At 35.2% G+C, this 21,150-nt stretch overlaps 1 protein-coding gene across 1 annotated transcript in view; it reads left to right on the top strand.

The window, feature by feature from the left end:
• LOC129003794 (probable ATP-dependent RNA helicase DHX34) overlaps positions 1 to 21,150 on the top strand; it is a 53,191-nt gene that overhangs the window by 24,672 nt on the left and 7,369 nt on the right. Inside the window, exons 7-15 of the mRNA XM_054432095.1 lie at positions 1,093 to 1,241; positions 2,339 to 2,543; positions 5,338 to 5,552; positions 8,080 to 8,274; positions 8,570 to 8,758; positions 11,555 to 11,797; positions 12,194 to 12,310; positions 15,491 to 15,657; positions 17,179 to 17,289. Coding sequence (XP_054288070.1) covers positions 1,093 to 1,241; positions 2,339 to 2,543; positions 5,338 to 5,552; positions 8,080 to 8,274; positions 8,570 to 8,758; positions 11,555 to 11,797; positions 12,194 to 12,310; positions 15,491 to 15,657; positions 17,179 to 17,289 — 1,591 coding nt within the window. The remainder of the gene's footprint in view (positions 1 to 1,092; positions 1,242 to 2,338; positions 2,544 to 5,337; positions 5,553 to 8,079; positions 8,275 to 8,569; positions 8,759 to 11,554; positions 11,798 to 12,193; positions 12,311 to 15,490; positions 15,658 to 17,178; positions 17,290 to 21,150) is intronic.

Below are 21,150 nucleotides of genomic sequence, written 5' to 3'. Positions count from 1 at the left end.
ATACAGCACTGTGTATTTGCTCGACTCTCGATAGTCCGGATTTTTCGTAATCCGGACCGGACGCCCGCCACATTAGTCCGGATGAGCGAGTCTACTGTACTCCTATTGTCAAAGGAACGAGCCCAACAATTTGATTTGTAAATTTACTATTCAATTGTTGTTATTGCCTTTACGTTAGATACTTTCTAGGTTTAGAATTCATGACCTTATTAATTAATTGCTCTGAACCTTAATATTTGAAAGTTCTCATTAATTACCCAACAAAGCATATATTAAAAGATCCCTTGTTACAACTAAACAAAGGGGGTTATTTGTAACACAGTTTAGTTGTAACACAGTTCACAGTTCTAATACATATGTACTTATGTGTTACCTGTATTAAAAATGTATTTAGTATAACTATAAAACGTTTCTGGGAGTACCGTAAACATAAAGATCAGCAGAACCAGGGAGGACGGCCCGCGGCGCGATTTATAACAAACCTCTTTGCGTTACTAATTACTCCATTACACATGACTAGAACATTTTATTTGAAATTGCTTGGTTATATGCTGAAGATCATCTCATTAGCTACAATTTTGTCGCTTGAAGTTTGCTTCTGACCAAAAAATAAAAAAAATCCTCGCTTAGTAACTTTTTCATGTCAAGGTGTGATATTTGTTTAACATTTTTAGTTGTTAAAATTCGAATTACGATTTAAATAAGATTATATTTATACTGTCAGATTCTGCAGTTAATGCAGATTCCGAATATATAACTTTAATTGCAGTCAACCTATTGTATGCACGGTCAGGAGCGTATTAACAACCGCGTGCACGATTGAGGAACTGACATATCTGCATCGAGTCCCCCTTTGTGGCAGGGGAAGGTTGCTGAGACGGCGCGCTTTTCATCCCAAATCTCCTATCTACCCGGTGTTCCAGTTGTGTTATATAGTTCAATGGTATTGTCATGTTTTGTGTTGCTAAACAATAACCTCAAAAGTCTTTAGTAGGTTACATTAAATAAAGAACTTTTGTCTTATTTTCCAATCTTGATATATTTAAATTATTATTGAATTTCAAAATTTTACTTAATAAAATGTTGTTGTAGAGGACGAGAGAGGAGATTTGCTGATTTTCCTGCCTGGGATGAGTGAGATAACAGCTGTTGTGGATGCAGCCAAACAGTACAATGAGAAGACCCAGGGCTGGATCATCCTGCCACTACACAGCACTCTGTCTATATCTGATCAGGATAAGGTAAACATAAACTACATCACACTTTGTATGATTTGGTTCATTTCCATATGTAGTAGGGATGTGTCGATCTGCGTTGGTATCAGTATCGAGAACGGATCATCAAAAGTCGATACTGATACCCGTCGCCGGAAAACTTACCGTGAACACGCAAGACGACGATGACGTTTCTGTGACCGTGGGATACGATGATGTCTACTCGGCTGCGGAAGATTTTCATGATTTTTGCAGAAGACAGTTTTTTTCTTCTTTCAAATGTAAGAATGCAACAACCCGTTGTAGTATAAATTCAGTCCAATTGTTTTTTTTTTCAAATTGTATTAAAATGCAAATTTGGTAAATCTTTTAGGTAGTTTTCTGTGTAGGTAAATCTGTAAATATAGTGTCAGCTACAATACCTATGTAACCATTACATAGGCCGAGGCCTGCAGAAGTCTAATGATTACTTTGAAGTATCACACGACAACCTTTTGAAATGAAGATGTGTTTGTTAAGGCCTTGGCATATAAATTACAGCATGAGTAAATAAAATACATTCATAATAAATGACAACAAAATTATTAAAACCAATTATAAAAGATGTTTTTGTTTTAGGCTACAACATTTAATTTGAGTTGTTGAGCCTGCACTGTGTTAGTGTAAAACCTGTTAGATTGTAGTAAATTACTAACCTGACATAAAAAATGTCAACATGCTGTTCTCCTGGCTGTAATAATTCTTCTTATTACGGGAAAATCAACGGAATATCATATCATATCACAGGTAAGCTTAGTTATAACTGGACTGCTGTTCAGGCCAATCAGTCTAGGCTAATTGGCCTACGTATTGTTATCGTAACTGTACTTCTGTACAGGTCTAGACATTAAAGTGCATTAGCAATTTACTTTAACAAAGAGCTTTTGATAACACTGTCACATTTATATTGCTTACAGAATTATGTGGGTTTATACAATGCCATGTCGCATGACGTTTATTTGTAGGACAATTTTTCAAAAGAGATTTTTAAGTCATCGGGATTCTAAACTCAAATGTAGAGAGTCGAGCAGGAGAGTCTATGGTTCGTACTACAGTGGCTAAGAATGACGTATAATACTGTGTAGGTGTTTGACTATGCGCCTGAAGGTATCCGCAAGTGTATCGTGTCTACTAACATAGCAGAAACATCAGTGACTATTGACGGTGTCCGCTTTGTCGTGGACTCTGGCAAGGTGAAGGAGATGAGTTACGATGCAGTTTGCAAGATGCAGCGACTCAAAGAGTTCTGGATCAGCAAGGCCAGTGCGGAGCAGCGCAAGGGACGAGCTGGTGAGGTGTTTGTCTATGGAAATAAGTATTTTGTTAATTGGTTAACAATTAAAAGTCATGAGAATATATTAGATTAGATTGGATCTTTGACTATTTAATACAACAATGATTGCTTCTGTATCCAATAGTCAATGATTGTATTTAACATAGGAAGTAAGGCTTCACTGGAACAAGTGTTAGGAGTAACTACTGACACCTGTAGTAGTTAGTAGTAGTGCAGTAGAAGCGACACACTAACCCAGTAGTAGCGCTTGACACATAATCCGGTGAACTGCTCTGAATATGGCTGTCTGCAACAAGGCCAAAAGCCAAGTATTTAGTAATAAGTTTCTGTCTCTGACTTTGTCGTATGCAGAAGACCTTCTAGTGTTGGGTTTGGTTTGTTTGATGTGAACACAACAGGATGAATATTTTAAGGGGACGATGCCTAAAGGGTGAGTTTTTAATCTATAAGTATAAAAGAGGATGTTGGTATGTTAGTATATTTGTTTGGCAGTGATAAACTCAGACACCGCTGGACAGATGGCCACGAAACTTGGTACATACAAGTAGAACCTCTATTATCAGGGGTGATGAGGGGGATGGAGACCACGTATAATTGAAACCACTCTAATCCATCATGGCATGTTTAAAACCATAAAAAAGCGTAAAACTGTATAAATGGACGTTAATGTAATAAATATTTAAATATTGCATCATCAAAATACAATTAGTAGGCTATTGCCCAGTCATGATATTTTAAGTCATTAACCTTGGTTCAGTAGTAATAAATACCCCCCGCTGCAGCAAACCTGCCGACTAAGCGAATTTCCGTTTGTCTGAATTGATTTTCAATTAAATCTACCAATCAATCAATTTATTTATTGAACAATAATAATGGATACATGCATATTATACAATAGGTGCAAAAACCATACAAAGCTTGTTTGCACCAACATATTATGAAAAATCGATTTAAATAACATTAGGTTCAACGATTACCTAGGTTTGCTGCTACAAGGAAACTAATAAAGTGTATTTTTTTGTAAAATATTAATAGCTTAGTATAAAATAAATAAATTTGCCAAGTTTGATCAAAATATATCCATAAACAAGCAAACTACAACATTTTAAATATTCTCTCCACAAGAATAACATGGGAATTTTAAATTTACAATAATTAGAATTTTGTCTGTTACCTATAATCATACAAAAACACTTTTGTACATTCTAAATTATTTATTTTTTGAAGCTCTTTAAAAAGGTCTAGAGAGAAATTGGGAAATCGCGTAAAGAACAGATTAATGGACATTCTAGTATCTACTGCTAGTCACAGGCTACTGCTTCATGCTGTTTTAGGACAGAAGAATGTCAATAAAAACATTAGATAACTCATAAACAAGTATAAAATCATAGTAAGTCAATTTACTTAACAATAATAATAATTGTCCTAAAATAAAATATAGATAACAATGACATAAACCATCGCTTATTATTTATCTTTTTCCTCTCAATTCTTTCTTGGGTTTCTCTTCATACAAACATTCAACAAGTTGTCATGGCTACTTATACCCAACCAAAGGCTACTAAAGTTGTCATGGTTACTGATTGCCCAATCACAAACTGTTATGACATAGCAAGCGCACATCAGACAGATGTGTAAGGAGCAGACAGCTTGACCTTGAAGCTATCATCTTCTTTCTCTTGCCTCTGTTTTATTTTTTTGTCAAATGAATTGTGATGTTTCAAAAGAAATCAGAAACTTCCATTGTCATAATTTGCAAGATACGTGCATATGACAAAATCAAGAATGAGGTTATAAGTTCAGCCAAGAAATAAAACAAGACAAAACCAAATAAATAGACAAACATGATTATGAATTGATTCAATGCACAATCAATTTAATAGTTGGGCAGTAACAATAAATAAAAATAAAAATTGTGGTGTGGAAAGCATTGAGCCTATAAGAAACAATGACAGTAAAAAGCAATATTGTAGAAGCCTGCTGCAAATAAATAATTTGAAACAATGTATTCCAACACATTAGTCTAATCATACATATTTTATAAAATTTTCTTGGACAATGAGGTTAATGTAATCTAATTTTTAGGCATCCATTGACCATGGTTAAGCCACTGCCCGGTTGATCCGCCCCCGATTAATCGAGGTTCTGCTGCACATGTAGAATTTCATGGAGTAGGTTTACCCATGTCAGGGATTTTGAAAGAATTTTATTTAGATTCGTTAACTAACAAAACATATGAAAGTTAAATAATATTGAAGATGCATCAGCTGTTACATTTGTTTAAATACTTTAAATTTATAGTTTGTTTATTTTTTCCCTGAGTTAATCTTTTGATTCTGTCACACAGTTTAAAGCAAATAAAAGATTTTCATCTATAAAAATCAATAAGTACGATTGAGATTTGCCTGTATAGTTCGCATGATTAGTATGTGTAACAGTTTTTTACAGTAGATTTCGAGACCTACATTATTCTCTTAATTATTCTTGCCCCGTTGCGAAGCACGAAATGAATTTATCTATTAGACAGAAACAATAGATAAACATGAGTCATTAAGGGGCAAAAATCATGCAAGGTATTCCTGCATCAAAACAGTAGTGAAAAACGTTTTTTAAATGTGTCTCCTACCAGCTGTCAAGTTCTTCTGCATGTGTGGTCTCTAACCAGCCGGTTGTGATTGAGTTATAATTTTAACCAAGAACAGTTTAGTCTTGTTTTAAACAATCATTTTACTACTATCAGAATGGAAATTTGTGTGTGGTAAACTTTGACTAATCAACGTCGACTATTAGGCAGGACTGGGCCTGGAGTATGTTACCGCTTGTATTCAGAGGAAGACTATGCTGCAATGTCAGCCTACACAACTCCCGAGATTCAGCGAGTTCCACTAGACTCTCTACTGCTACAAATGATTTCTATGGGTCTTCCTGATGCTAGAAAGTTCCCTTTCATCGAACCACCACCCACTGACACCATCGAGACAGCTATTCTATCACTGAAGCAACATGTAAGTGTGAATGTTTCTAAAATATATTTTTGAGAAATTACTTAACGGCTAATTAAGGAGTTGTTATTGGTAAGAGATAGAGTTAAGCCAGCTCACCTGAGTCTGGGGACTTAGAGATAGAAAAAGTAACTCCACATAATACCGATATTTTGTTGTAAACAGTTTGTTCAAAAAGTATTTTTTTTGTTTTAGCCAATTTCCCTTAAGGGAAGAAGGAGAGTATTAAAAATTGTCAATTAAAAATTCCATGTTATTATTATGGAGAATAAGTAGGGGTCTGCGGTACACCGAAAAAGTGGGTATGGTACGGTTCTGGCTTAATTACGGTCATCGGTTTGGTACAGCATTTTACGCTGTAGGAATTCGGTTTTGTACAGCCTATTATAATAATAAATTACTATCGTAGTCAACGTTAGTTGGTTCCGAGCACATTAAAGGGCTATCAGACGTTTGTTTATGATCTTCATAATTTATTACTAGGATGGTGATGCAATAAAAACCCCATTAGCAATCCCAAATCCTTTAATATTTTATTACGACAATAATTCCAAGAACTGTTGAGTTTTATCACTTTTATTCCTTTACGACTTTCTCCTATTCTATCTTATCATAAAACAATAGTTTTAAGATGACTGTTAAATTTTATCTCCAACTCAGTCAGTAATTTTGTGAATATTCAATATGCTATAGCGACCTTAAAACCCAAGCTATCATGTGGAATTGATGAGATCCCAGCTAAAGCTGTAAAACACTGTGCAAATCAACTCGTAATTCCGTTAGCAACTATCATCAATAAATCTTTTACCAAGTCAGTTCCCATCCTAATAAGAGGTTTTTATTCCGACTGAAGATGGACCTACGGGTCCAAAATTAATATCGGATAACCACAATAAGGATTGCAATGGATAAGCAATCCAGAGGCTAAAATGATTGACATGTGTAATCAATAAAATTGCACATGAAATCAATTAAAACTCCTATTTTACAAACAAACATACATCAAACCCACTATGTAAAGGACACAACACAATTAAATATTTTATAGGGAAGAAATACAAGTTTTGACACATTATAATTGTTATTATTATTATCACTATTTTTTCTATGCTTTGTGAGAATACATACATGCATGGGCGTTTCACAGTGAGAGGTTATGATCAAGTTCAAACCAAACGACTTCAGCTTCAGGTTTTTCTTTTTTTTTTCTCAATCAACTCAGCTCAGCCGGCACTGCCAGTCTGCTGTGCAAACAGTTCAAACATGGTCTACGAACCTTGAAAAACATAGAGAACGAGATATGAGCAATCCAAATAGTATTCCGTAGATTGTAAAGCAATTACTTATGTCATTACATTTTAGATTTTTTAGTGTGCTTAAGAAAACTTTGTACTAGAAAAAAAAATCTAACTTTTTGTTTGTTAGCCTTATGCATCAATTGGACCTCACCGACAAGTTTTTTAAACTTGGAGAGGCCATGCTGTTGTAATTTCTATAGTAAATATATTCGAATTTGATATAGCAAACAAAAACAACACAATCGGTGACACACAGAGTTTTTTTTCGGGGTGTTAAAACATTAGTCAAAAATACTTGAAACATGCAATACAAAAACTTATTAAAACATGTATAATCAATAAAATTGTACATGAAATGAACAAAAACTATTACTTTACATATTTAATATTTATAAAAATATATATTTAGCAAACAAAAACAACAACGCCATCACTCACGGAGGGCTCCGTGCTACGTGACTCTTCGGGCTTCAACTGATTAATCGGGGTTTAGTGGGAGAGGTGTGAGATCAAAATCATGTTCAATTTGTTCCTAGAAAGATGCATGTGAGGTCCTAAAGCTGCTGGCTGCCAATATCACATATTTTTCCATAAAAACAAATTCACCCGGAGGAAGACTCTGTGGTGTCACCGACGGAGGGTTAATAGAAATAGATTTGATTGAAAATCCAAGGAAATTTGCTTAATCTGCAGGTTTGCTGTGGTGTGGTGTGACATTTCTCATCAATCTATTTTCTAAGGAAATGCTACACTAGGAGGCAAACTGAGTGTTTATTAGTGACCTGATTGTGCATCTGTATACCCAATGACTTGCATACTTTTATGTGAGTAGCCAAACTCAATTTCTAAAAAAAAAAAATACCCCCGCCGCAGCAAACTTGCAGACAAAGCTTTGGCCTGATTGGATTTTCAATTATTTGTTATGTGATCACAAGTGGTTTTAGTGGAGTGGGTTCACAAATTGATAAATTTATTTGGAGGCCAACCTTTTTTGTTTTCTAGATAAACAGACTTTCAGATTAAAGTGGGCTCTGAACTTCTAAGTTACAGCATTCCAATAAAACTATATATTTTAATGAACTTGAGGGGGGGGGGGTTGAACCTATACCTCCAGGACAAACATTCTGCGCTCCACATCTTTCTTGTTTAATTTGTTTGGTTTTCAGTCAGACATAAATGAAGATGAATACGTTATTATTAATGTCACTAATTTTCAGCATTTTGGTTTGCAGGGAGCTCTGACCAGTGAAGAGAAGCTTACAACGGTAGGTCAACTATTATCTGCTCTACCCGTTGACATACCTCTAGGTAAGATGTTGATCATGGGCTCACTGTTCCACCAAGTAGAGCCTGTACTGTCATTGGCTGCTGTTCTGTCCGTCCAGACACCCTTCACACATCGGGCCTACAGAGACATCGATTGTCAGGTAACTTTTTCTGACATGTGATCGACAAAAATAGTAAATTATTCCCATAGTGCCCAAATTGACACTTAAAGTGTCACAAAGTCCAAGACTATTTGAGGTTTCAAACAGTATAAATTCCATCTATACTTATGAACAAAAATACCACTCATTCACTATTACCTCTCAGCTACTCAGCCATTTATGTTAAGTCAGAACTCTTGAAAAAAAAAAAAAAAATATATATATAAAAAAATTAATCTGGCTCTTCAAACATCCAACATTTGTACCCATGCAGTGTACTCAGTGATTGTTTCAGACTCTACGCAAACAGCTAGAGTCAGACCATGGAGACCCAATCACATTGTTGAACGTGTTCCGAGAGTGGCTGGAGGTTAAGCGGGGGGAGAGAGCAGCATCACGGAGTTGGTGTCGTAAGAGAGGTCTGGAGGAGCAGCGGTTCTATGAGGCCACCAAGCTGCGGGCGCAGTTCAAGGATTTGTTACAGGTTAGGTTTGGATTCATGATTAAGAATTTTATTTTTAACTCAAGGAAGATGGTTGTAGTGTTTTACTTGTCTTCTTTTCTATGGTGGATAAAAAGTTTTTCTTTTGGGTTATGCGTTAATAGTATCATCTTGAATCTATATCCATCTGGCCAGGTCACATTTACATCCCATAACACCCCTCATATTATCATTGTATGGCCGCCAGATAGTTTGGGGTGTTTAAAAAAAATATCATTTGAAAATTGCAGATGATGGCTAAGGTGGAATCAGTCTAAACTCTAAAATGTCAGTCCTTAGTTAAACATTGATCGAAGTACTGTTAATGAGTGGCGACTAAATCGTTTCGATGTAACTGGCAAAATTTGTTTGGGGGGGAATTTAGGCTATATTGTAACCAGTGTAAACTATTTTACATCATAAAAGCTAATTGCAACGGTCTGGATTTTATTTTCTGCAATATAAAAATATTATAATTTATGTTATTAGTTTTTGTGTAAATAACAAAAATCGTAATTTTCCTATATCAAATGCATGTTATTTGGGTTTGACGTGGTTGAACACTAAATGAAATGGGGCCCTTAGTGTTAAACCCAATAACATGCATTTGATATAGGAAAATTAGGTTTTTTGTTATTTACACAAAAACTAAAAGAGATACGAAGTAAGTGTAAATTACAAATTTGTTATGAATTAAAAAACCTATAAAATGAAGTGCCACTTGACATAATGTTGCTATTTAAAAATTTTGAGCAATGAGCATTTGCAAATGTTCAAAAATAAACTTTTTGGGAATTTTTATTATTTAAAAAAACTGTTACTTGTCGCATATCACAGTAAAGCTAATTTCATAACGAGTAAGAAAATTCAACCGGAGAAGGGCTAAATGCATTGGTATAGGACCCACAGAATATTAAAAAAAGTATAGATTTTTTCAAAAAAACTGCCGCCATTTTGAAACAGAAAAAGATAATTAATTTATGTTTTCGCCAAAATGTTTGTCTATTGAATACCTTTAAAATGATGTATAACATGACATATCTTTACATTTGAATATTCCGAGATTCAAACTAGTGACCCTCAGTTTTTGGCACACCTGTATTGGAAAAAAGTTAAAAATATTTTTACGGGATTCCTCGGGGTCGATTTAGCAGCAAATAATTTTATTTCATCCTTGTACGTTAAGCCGTTTTTCCGTAATCAATTTGAGACACCTCTCGTGGGACACCCTGTAGATTAGTTGGAAATGTTGTTGTAACTTGCAGGCTAGAGCTGGACACTCCAGCACATTCGATACAAGCAGAGCTACTTTGAATATTTTTGACAAATTGGATACACAACTTAATAATATTCCTCCCTATGGATAAACTAAATTTGAATTAATATATTTAAATTTCTAGATTATCCATACAGGTAATCGCAACGGAACCTCTCCATGTCAACCTAGATGAAAGAATGAATGGAACTGCCGCTGAGTTGCAATGACTGAATTGTTACTTTTTAAAAGACTTGATGACAAACACACGTAGCTCGACCACTCTTCTATAAATACAGATAATGGCAGTGTGTAGGCTTTCCAATGAGCCTACCCCCACCACCCTCAGAGGACCTGTCGCTGAACAGTGCGTGGCAGAAAATAGATCCGTTTTTTTGCTGCACACTGTATAATAATAATGTGTAGTTAAATTTGACCATGACCCTTGTACATTTTCATTTTTATTTTTTTAACAATACCGTTTCGGTAGAACTAGTACGTATCAAGAAATAAAAAATCAAATTTTCATTCAATGCTTTAAAACAATATTTATTATAAAAAGAACACACACACACACAAATAGTGAATTAATCTAAACATGAAAAATGCAAAGCCCTCACTCAATGACTTATTCATCACCAATTCTCCAACTTGGGATAATCTAGGTGTACCTGGTTTGTAAAACAATAAACTCTACTTTTGGTACTAACAGTTCTTTATTTCTTCTCTAAATGTGTGTGTTTAAATTTTATTTTTATTTTTTTTTATAAATATCTTGAATTTTTACCTGAAGAACAAAGTGAAGAAGTGAAGAATTTTTACCTTTTTGGTGAAGTTTGTACACCTCCTCATATGGAAACAGTGTCTTGCCTTCTTTATGCTATTAGACATTTGATCTATGGAAGGTAGCTCAGTGATTGTAGCCAGTACGTTAGACATGAGGTCTTGACCATGTTTTGAACAACTTTGAAAGCGTGAGATCATGGACTCCCAGCGATACAGTATATAATTATATCGTAAGCAATCAATGCTTCAGCCGTTAACATACGGTTCAACATGCAAATTGAGCATCAGAATTGTGTTGTTGTTGGTTCAAAGTGTTCATGTCTAATGTTTGTAATCAATGGATTGTTGCTGCACCGGGAAAGTGCCTTAGCCACCTTGATAAGCTACCCAAATCCCTCATAACCTAATCACCCTGAGAGTAAAGTTGTTTAGCAAATCAAGGAAATACAGCAATGTTTTCAAGATGACTTTGTTTAGGAAAAAACAAATTGTTGAAAGCAACTTAATTCCTACTCTAAAAGTGCTAGGATAAGTTAACCAGTTAATTGGTAGTTAATTGCTGTCATCCAATAATTATTCCCAATTTCACAGCTATATTTTACTAGTGATGAATTTATTTTACTATTTAATAGTTTACCCAAGCAAAGAGCGGGCAAAAAAGCCAGTCGCCTAGTATTCTTATTGTGGTCCTGAAAATCTTAACAATCTCATACTTAAATTTCCTCATTTACTCCATAATTACCTAGGTTTGTTCACAGGACTGTGGTCTACTGAAAGCCAGTGAGCGTCCGAGTGCCAGTCTGTCGAGTGCTGAGCGCACACTGAGGCATGGTGAGGTTAAGCTGCTTAAGTCTCTAAAGCGCTCGATACAAGATGCAGCCCCTCGCACTAGACGCACACTCAAGCCGGACTCCTGGACCATTGCTGAAGACGAGGACAAAGCTGCGGTTGATTTACGAGATATTGACTTCCGTCTTCGCAACGACAACTCACAGATTCAGGTAAACGTTAACTGCAGTGAAGCAAAAATGTCATTCCTAAAGGTTTGCCAGTTCATGTGCTGATTTAAATAAATAGGCTTAATTCCTTTTGTTTGCAAAGTTTTACATTCAAAATTTCCAAATTCAAAAACAAATTTTTTATATTTTTTCTACCTAATGCAGAACATATTATGCTGAACAAATTCTTCATTTCATTAAGAACGATTAAAGTATACGGTTCAATAGGTTTGCTCTGTTGGTTTAGTTTATATGAATTTTCAAAAATATGACTGTAAAATCGCCAAAAATGCCTTGCCACTACAGAGTTTACCTATTGCCAGTTGGAGGGTTAAATTATCAAACTAGTTTTCTTTGATTAATTTTCTTTCATTTACTAGAGGTAGCTTGATGTTTCAGGATCTGCTACAAGGGTCAAGCGCCTGCAGTTACAAAGACCTGGCTATGCTGAAGCTCATCCTCACCAGTGGTTTCTACCCTCAGTTGGCTGTGGCTGATGAGTTTAACCACTGCAAGGTAACTTTGTTGCTTCTTACATTCTGAAAAATCTAAGCTGTTTCAGTGATGTACACAGTTTTGTTTATCAAAGCTTATACAAAAAGTTCTTTTGTTGTTTTAAATTTTTTTAGATCATATGCAGTGTTGGGGAAGCTACTTTTAAAATGTAGCTTTCAATAGCTACAACTACTGCTACATTTCCAAAAAAGTAGCTTAGCTACAGCTACAGCTACAGTTCCAAAAAAGTAGTTAGCTACAACTACAACTACAATGAAATGTAGCTACAGCTACAATTTTAGCTACTTTTTCAAAGACGTTAATTTTTATTCCACGCACATTAGGTAAATGTAAAATTAATTGCAACTACATTTTTATTGAACAAACATTTGAAAAAAATTTCAGTATTGTATCTAACATTACTTGGAAAACAAATTATTCCTAGATTGTTTAATTTGTTGGTATTATAAACCTAACATTACAACAACAGAACCAAATAGTTGGGTGTCCCATCATATTTAGTAATTATTTTTAAATATTGCATTATTTTTAAGCATCTTAAAATGTAATTTTCATTAAGTCCAAAGGACATACAACCAAACTATATTTTAAAAGCTAATTTTATTAATTTAATATAGATTCATTTATAGATGTTTTATATCAACAACTAGCTGTACCCGCGGGCTTTGCCCCGCTTAACTTCATAAGTATTCGCATGGCTCAATCACGTCCTGGTTGAAGTTCGTTCGCTACGCTCACTCACCTTCAGGTTGGAAATCGTTCGCTGCGCTCACTTTTTTTCAGGTTAGCTCGTTCTCTACGCTTACTCGCCTCCAGGTTGATGTTCGTTCGCTACGCTCACTCACCTTTTGGTTCCAAAATTAGCTGTTGTCATAAATTTAAAAAGTCATCCCTTTTATTGTTCATAATACAGTACTTTTATAAAGGTTTTTATGTTTTAATATTTAACATTGGAGAATTTAAACGTTGTTAAGTGCACAGGTGTGCTGCGATTGGGGTTTAATACATTTGGACTTATTCAAAAGTAAAATAGTTTTCTGTGCTGCAATCTGTAGAAACACTGTGGCACTATTTCAAATCATGACTAATGCTAATACAGAATGTTGTAGTTATTCAAACGTACAAAACAGTTGGTGAAAGTAAACATCTGCTTTTAAATTATATTTATTTGTAAACATTCTAGATCAAAAAGTCTGACATTGGCCCACTTAAAACCCTCTGGGGCAGAGCCCTTTTGACGGATCTGCACCAAACTTCACTCGAACCATCCTTGAAAGATGCTTAATAATGCCTGAAAGTTTCATTACAATCTGTCGAGCGGTTTTGGAGTCCATAACGTATATACACATATATATACATACATACATAGTTCCTCTTTTATAGATATATATTAAGACCAATAAAACCAATAAAACCAATAAAACACCAATAAAACTGCAAAAAGATTATTTAAAAATACTTTTTGTGTTACAGAGCCTAGCCTACTGAAATTGGAGTTTATTGCCTTTCTTTACTTTTAATGTTAAAAACAACATTGCTATAGATTTTAAAGTGATAAATTACTTATTCTACGAATAACACTTTTCAATGTCAAGAAATCGTCATTTATTGTCATTATGCATAGGGCAAATTGTGCTTCAACCTAGTTGGTAGAGAAAACAGTGTTCAGCAACTTATCCTGAAATCGGATTTTTTAATTTAAATATGATGAAATTTGTAAAGTAAAAATAACATGTAGGCCTACTTGGCTATGTAACAAGTTGGCTATAGTAGGCTTGTCCTTGCAAGGACTAAACAGATATATTCATAATAATTGAACTTGGTATTCGTCTTAAACCATAGCCTCAGTCCTATACAAGAGCTGTTAGCAGGAGCAAACTATGCTATTTTTTTTTAATGTAAGTTTCATGTTATATGGAGATTTTTTCATTACAATTATCATGTAGTCTAGGCATATCTTAAATCTCATCAGGTAATTTCCTCTTTGCTAATTTAGTAAACCTTTGAAAAATCTTCGTAATCTAACCAAGGAAGGGCTTGTGATGATAAACCACAATCAACAGCTGAAGCAAAAGGTTGATAGACCATCTTTCTCATTATTTCAAGGTGTGTTGGTTTCCATTAAACCCCAAGTTGAAGCATTATCGATATAATAAAGAAACTAAATTGATTACTAATTCCCCTGTCCTGTCAATCACTTGCAAGCATTCAATTCAATAGCTTCTCTTGTCACCGGTACCGTTTAAACGTCGTCTGCATCTAGCGATTTTATTTTATCTGACAGTAATCATAGAGTAGTAAATTAAGGAAATGAGAGCCAAAAATGTGGATAACACTCATTTAATGGCCTCTATGTCCACACAACGTTGTAATAGGGAATAAAGCGGCTGCAACCAGCTGTTTGAAGCCAAGAAAGTAGGCCTAATCTTTTTGAAAATCTCAGTTTGAAAGAGGTTGTTTCACGTAAGGTTGAGGTTATGATAAAAATCACTATCTCAAACAAATGTTAATGTAGCGAGAAAAGTAGCTAAAATTCCGCTACAACTACTTTAAAAATGTAGCTAGCTACAGCTAAAGCTACAAAATATTAAAAGTAGCGTAGCTACAGCTAACGCTACAAAAAAAGTAGCGCGCTACTGTAGCGTCGCTACTTGTAGCGCGCTACTTCCCAACACTGATCATATGGTATTACATTTAATTACTTTTTTGTCATACTGCAGCAAAAAACAGCCGTTTTTAAAGCATGCGTTATGGGTCTAAAGTAGGTCGTTTAGTCTCTAGGGAGTAAAAATAATTTTTATTCCCGAGAGAGTAAAAAGCATTTAAACACAGTTGTAAACTTTGATTGTAAGCAATCGCATGTAAAAGTATGTATCGCTAGTATTAACTGGTTGTAGCTTATAATTGCATTCTTTTTAACAGTTCAACTCATCAATGTTCAACATATAATATACACTAACACAATCGTAATAGTCAAAATGCATATCAATGCATTTAATACAAAGACAGTGTACAGTTGGATTTTTTAGCTAGTAAGCTTGCCGAACTCTACCCTTTTTCAACTCAATTCATAACAAATTACTTATAAATTGTCTGTGACACTTTCTGTTTCACTGTTCTCCATGGACATGAATTGAGTGTTGTGTTTCGTGTCTGAAAGCTAAATAACAATGTTGACAGACAGTAAGTGAGCAGTTGTTCCACTGCCAGACTAAGCCGTTTGTCTCACTGCACCCTCTGAGCATGTTTGGCAACAACTCCTCTGTTCTACAACTGGAGGATGGTGATATTGTGCCAGGACCAGGGAAACACCCTCTCAGTCACCGACATCAGCTACTCTGTTACATGTAAAGTACAGTAGAACCTCGATTATCTGGGATAATGGGGGGAGGGAGACCACAGATAACTGAAAACCACGGTTAATCCAACATGACATAAAACAGTTATTACTAACCCATAAACAACTCCTAATATTGTATAAATTGATGTTAATGTGATAATTTGCTTATTACATAATCAAAATATAATTAGTAGGCTATTGGGCAATCATGATAATGTGTTAAGTCATTAATCTTGGGTTCAGTAGTAAAAACTGTAACGTTTAAAATCACATATTTCTCAAACTTATACTCAAACAACAAAATTGTCAAACACTGTACAGCAAAATAAAGTACAGAACAATAGAAAGAAACAATAGTAAGCTGCTACTGCTAGTAATAGGCTATTGCTACGCTGTAACATAAAAAAAATTAAAATAATCGTAGCCTACTTAGAGATGATAACAAAAGTTGTAAAATACACGATGAAGATAACAATGACATGAAAACATTTATTCTTTCTCTTTGTTCTTCTATTCCTTCTTGAGTTTCTCTTCATCCACACATTCAACAAGTTGCCATGGTTAGTAATCACCCAATCACAGGCTACTAAATTGTCATGGCTACCAAATACCCAATCACAAACTGTTGTGACATAGCAAGCGCACAGCAGACAGATGATTGTCAGTGCAAGCGGAAATCTTGACCTTGAAGCTATGCTTGACATTTCTTTGTTTTGCTTCCATTTTACTTTTCTCAAAAGGGCAGAAATGGTTAAATATACTAAACACATAGTCTCAACACAGACTAACGAAACACAATTTATAGGTATAGGTCTTTTTCTTGGACAATGAGCTTATGATACGTCATTTTAGAGCCATCTATTGACCAAGGTTGATCCGCCCCCGGTTATCTTTGTCTATGGATAGAAGAACTAGACACTCCATTCCCATGTTAAGCTTATCGCTAGTTTTATAATCAAAATGGACAAAGTTGAATAGAGCCACTGACACAGTGCACTATTGTAAATTACTGATTTCTTACAATTACAACAATTTTTCAACACAAATAATCTACCTCCATATCTTCTGTTCCTCAGCATCTTCTTCACTAAATCTCATCTTGATATTCAGGGAGCTCAGTTGTTCTTTATTTACTACTATAATTTAATATATCAGCAGCCCTACTACGTGACCACCTAAATTAAAACTCATCTTGTATTTATGCACTCAGTCTTTTCACCTCTTCTTAGGTCGTCCTAGAGGTTTTTCCTTCCAGATTTCCACCCCACACATCCTTTACAAAAGCCCTAGCAGTTCGTCCAATCACCAAATCACTGGATTATAATCCGCTAGGTGTACCGCACAACATCACCTCAAGGTCCAAGTGAAGAACAAAGTATTGTAAATGTGTTTCAATGCAACTGAGAACTCCCACTCAGAGGGATACATTATAATTTTGGATTGTGTTACCTATAGAATTGGTTATTATTTGAGTTTATTTCAGTTGCATTGCAGGTAAGTTTGTAAATTGTCATTTTTTGTTGTGTAGGTCTTTGCTTGAGACTACAAAGGCTTTTCTGGTGAACACCCTGAGGATGCCAGCCGTCCAGACTCTGCTTATCTTCTGTCACGATCTTTACACCAACATTGATTTGACAAGGTCAGTAATACTCAGCTCATAATTAGTACAACAATTTTATTATTTTAAATCACAAAAGCTCTCTAAGCATCATTGAACAGTTTTACTTCAACAATTAAAACAATGGGATGATTTTTCAATTTTGTATATCCTAGTCCCTATTAAAAATAATGTCTTCCAAATTTTTATTAATTCTGACTTTAAAAACTTTATTATAAAACAAAAAAGCTTTTTGAATTTTCTTAAATTCAGTGATAATCAACCGTCTCGAGTTAAGACTTAGGTGGTACAAGATGAGATGGTTTTGTTGTCTCATTGCTACAGTTATCTCTGGCTTTCCCCTAAGACAAGTTACATTATAACCTATTTAACTGCCTTTAAATAACCACAAAAACCAGTATGTTTTTGGGAAAGTGTAGTTGAGTCTGAAATATCAGTTAGGTCTCCGACAAGCTCCCGTCTCAGCAGAGAGAGCTATTTCAAATCTGACAGTAGCATTGTGTTATTTAATTCCCCTATCACTACTTAAGCACACATCTATGTGGGATACTCAACTACTCAGTATCGTGGTAGAAGCTTTGGAATTGTGAAAAGGAAAATTGACTTTTGACTTTTGTTTTTGATGTGTTGTTTTTTTTTTGTTTGCCAAGCATGAACAAACAATGTTCTTCAATTATAGCAGGTGTACACAAAATAAGTAAACAACAACTTGGCTCAAAAATGACTGTGAAGTTTTCCTAACTTAGAAAGAGTGACATACACCATAAGAAAGATACTAAATCTCAAGTTTTTTCCTATATACTACAAGTGTTCAATATGTGAACCACAGCTTGGTTTGCAGACATCTATTTCCTGACCAAACGTTTTAAAGAGTGGCCTCATCAACAATTTGCACTACAGCTGTAAAGCGATGGTTAAATCCCAAGAGATTTATCAGCAAAGAAGGTACAAAAACTGTGTCTTTGACATTACCCCACAAGCAAATCATGCCCACGTTAAGATGAAGATCCATACCCACCCTCTGCGTTGATATCTCAAAGTGTTTAAAGTTGAACTCAAGCTGATCATTAGGACGTTGCTGGTCTCCCGGAGCTCTTTCCTTTTCCTAAGTAACCTGTGGCCTTGAACTTCCGATGCCAGTCGTAGATTGACTTTCTATTCGGAGGGACTCTATGATAACTCTTCCAAAAACGATGTTAAACATTGGTAGCAGATCGAGTTCTTTCAAACTCCAGCACACAAGAAGACTTTTCTTTAAGCGTATCGACCATTTTTAACTAAATCAATAAATAACGATTTCTCAAAATTATTGGCAATGTTAACAACAGACAGCTGTGTGGAGAAAAACCCAGTGGTACCAATAGCTATGTCAAAACGTAGATTGTGTTAAATTGATGTACAAAGTTGTTACTTCTTTTATGTACACCTGGTTTTTTGTGGTTTTTAAGGTTTTTAACTAGGTAAAAACTTAAATATAAACAACAAACAATAATCATAACATGTGTTGGCAAATTAAATGAAAAACATTAATCCAGCTGTCTCTACACTTTCCCTTCTCTAAATTTGTTTTCATTTATTTTCCCTGTTCATATGTTTGGAATCTAAAAAGAGTTGGTGGGAGCTAAAAATACTCTATTCCTTCTAGGCCTATACAATTTCCCATCGATGTTGACCATATAATCTCTAGTGTTGGAATTTGTTCCAACCACTAGTCCATATCGCTTAAAGTTAGACACCCATGACCAAAACTCACTCGCTCTTTATTTGGGTAGCTCTCTTACACAGTGTCTTTTGTCGCAGTTTCGCTTCTGTTTTTCTTTTACTGAGGAGTTTATTGCCTATTGTTTAAGTCTGGCCACTTTGGCTCCAATGTTTTGTCCAAAGTAGGAACAGTGCTTCTGATTTTCCTACCAAAAAGAAGCTCAGCTGGACTGTAACTTAGTGGTAGAACAATATGCTAATAGGCTCTCATAAGGATCTTGATTTTTCTTTAGAATGTTTTTAGCAATTTTAACTACTTGCTCTGCCTGTCCATTGCTTTGTGGAAACATCAGGCTGGAAGTAATCAGTTCAAAGTGGCATTCCTTAGCAAACTCCCTGATCTCTCTTGAATAGAATGGGCTGTTGAAGGGGCATTGGTTTTGTTCACTTAGACCAATTCTATGTACTTGGAAAAATAGTCTTGAATGACTAGATAAGCTTTTCTTTCGTGCTGAAGCAGATCAGCTCCCAATACTTGCCACGGTCAATCAGGCAAAAGTGAAGGGAGGAGCTCACAAGAAATATGTGAATTTTAATGCAAATAAGGCATCCCTCATCCCTCCACCTTTTGTTTGATATCATTAGTTACTCCCGGCCACCAGACGGCATCACGAGTTCTTGAAATACACCTGTTAACACCTTGATGTCCAGTGTGAATGATGTTCAGAACATCTGCTCTGATTTTACTAGGAACAAATAATCTCCTGCCATGGAGAATCAAGTTGTTATGAAGCACCAAATCACCTCTGTCTTTAAAAAATGCATTTTTCTTCAATTTCGTCCAATCACCAAATTGAATCGCATCTTTCAATACCCCACACAAGGTATCCTCAGCTTGGACACTCTTTATTGTTGCCAATCGCCTGTCAGTGACAGAAATGGATGACATTACTTGAAAAACGTGAATTTCCATTTCGTTTAGGATATCTCCAGTGTTGTCTTCATCCCTCAGAGCCATCGGGTTCCTTGATAAAATATCAGGAATAAAGACGTCTTTGTCTTTTTCGTGATGGATATCAAAGCGAAAGGTAGCAACTTCGTTTGAAACCTTTGAAGGCGGGCAAGAAGACTGTTGATGGGCTTATCACCAAGAATTTGGACAAGCGGTAAGTAATCAAATCAAAAGACTTTCACCCTGACACAAATTGAGAAAGTCGTTCGCAAGCCCATGTTAAACCCAGAGCCTCTTTTCTATTTGAGCGTATCTCTGTTCAACTCCACTGAGACCTTGAGAAATGAATTTAACTGGCCGCCCAATTGAAATACACTTTACATACGTTTGAAATACACTGCCAACTGTAGAGTTTCAAAATGGAGAAAAGGTGCACGGTGTGAACAAATTTGTGTGAGTTGTGAAGGTAGTTTTAGAGAAGGCTGTTACCATTTGCCTGACGTTGTCGGCTTCAGTTGTTCATCAGTTTCAGACAAGGTAGTGACAAGATTTAACCCTCCGATTGTTAAGCGTTGCGTAATCGACGCACAACACACCTGCCGTGGTGTTATGCGTCGCTTTTGTGACACACAAACATCGTTTACGGCGAAGGCTCTGGAACTGACTGAATCAGATTGAACTCGATCGAGATTGGTATCGCTATTTTCGGCATATTCTAAGCTTTCTCCTGATGTCTGTTTATAGACACTTTTCATATTAGTTCCAAAAATATTGTAGCAGACAGCTGACGTGCGTATTTGTAAACAACTTGGTTAACCTCGCACCGATGACTGATGTGTTTTATTACGTTTAACACTGTTTTAGTGTTAAAAATAAAAAGTAGTTATATACGTGGTGCATTATAAGAAGAATAAAGTGATTTTGAAGGGCTGGTTGATGATCCTGAAGAAGTAGGTAGTGATATTATGTAAATTATCCGCCAGATTCTTAGCTATGGTTAGGCTATGCATTCTTAGCTATTATTATATTTTTGTAATCCTTATAAAATTAAGATCAAAGTGGCTATTTTAAAATATTTGTAGACCTATAAATTATAAAAACTTATTGAGCGCAAACATACATTTTTTTCATTTTTTAAATATTTTTTGACAAATGTTAACCACACAAAAATTGCTGAAAATTTTTTTTGTAAGGTTTTGTACATTACATTGAAGCCCATAATTTTCCAA

The sequence above is a fragment of the Macrosteles quadrilineatus genome, unplaced genomic scaffold (genome assembly GCF_028750875.1).
Source record: "Macrosteles quadrilineatus isolate MER2022 unplaced genomic scaffold, UCM_ALF_1.0 Scaffold_9__3_contigs__length_116548681, whole genome shotgun sequence".
Lineage (NCBI taxonomy): Eukaryota > Metazoa > Arthropoda > Insecta > Hemiptera > Cicadellidae > Macrosteles > Macrosteles quadrilineatus.
This window is presented reverse-complemented; position numbering and strand designations above follow the sequence as displayed.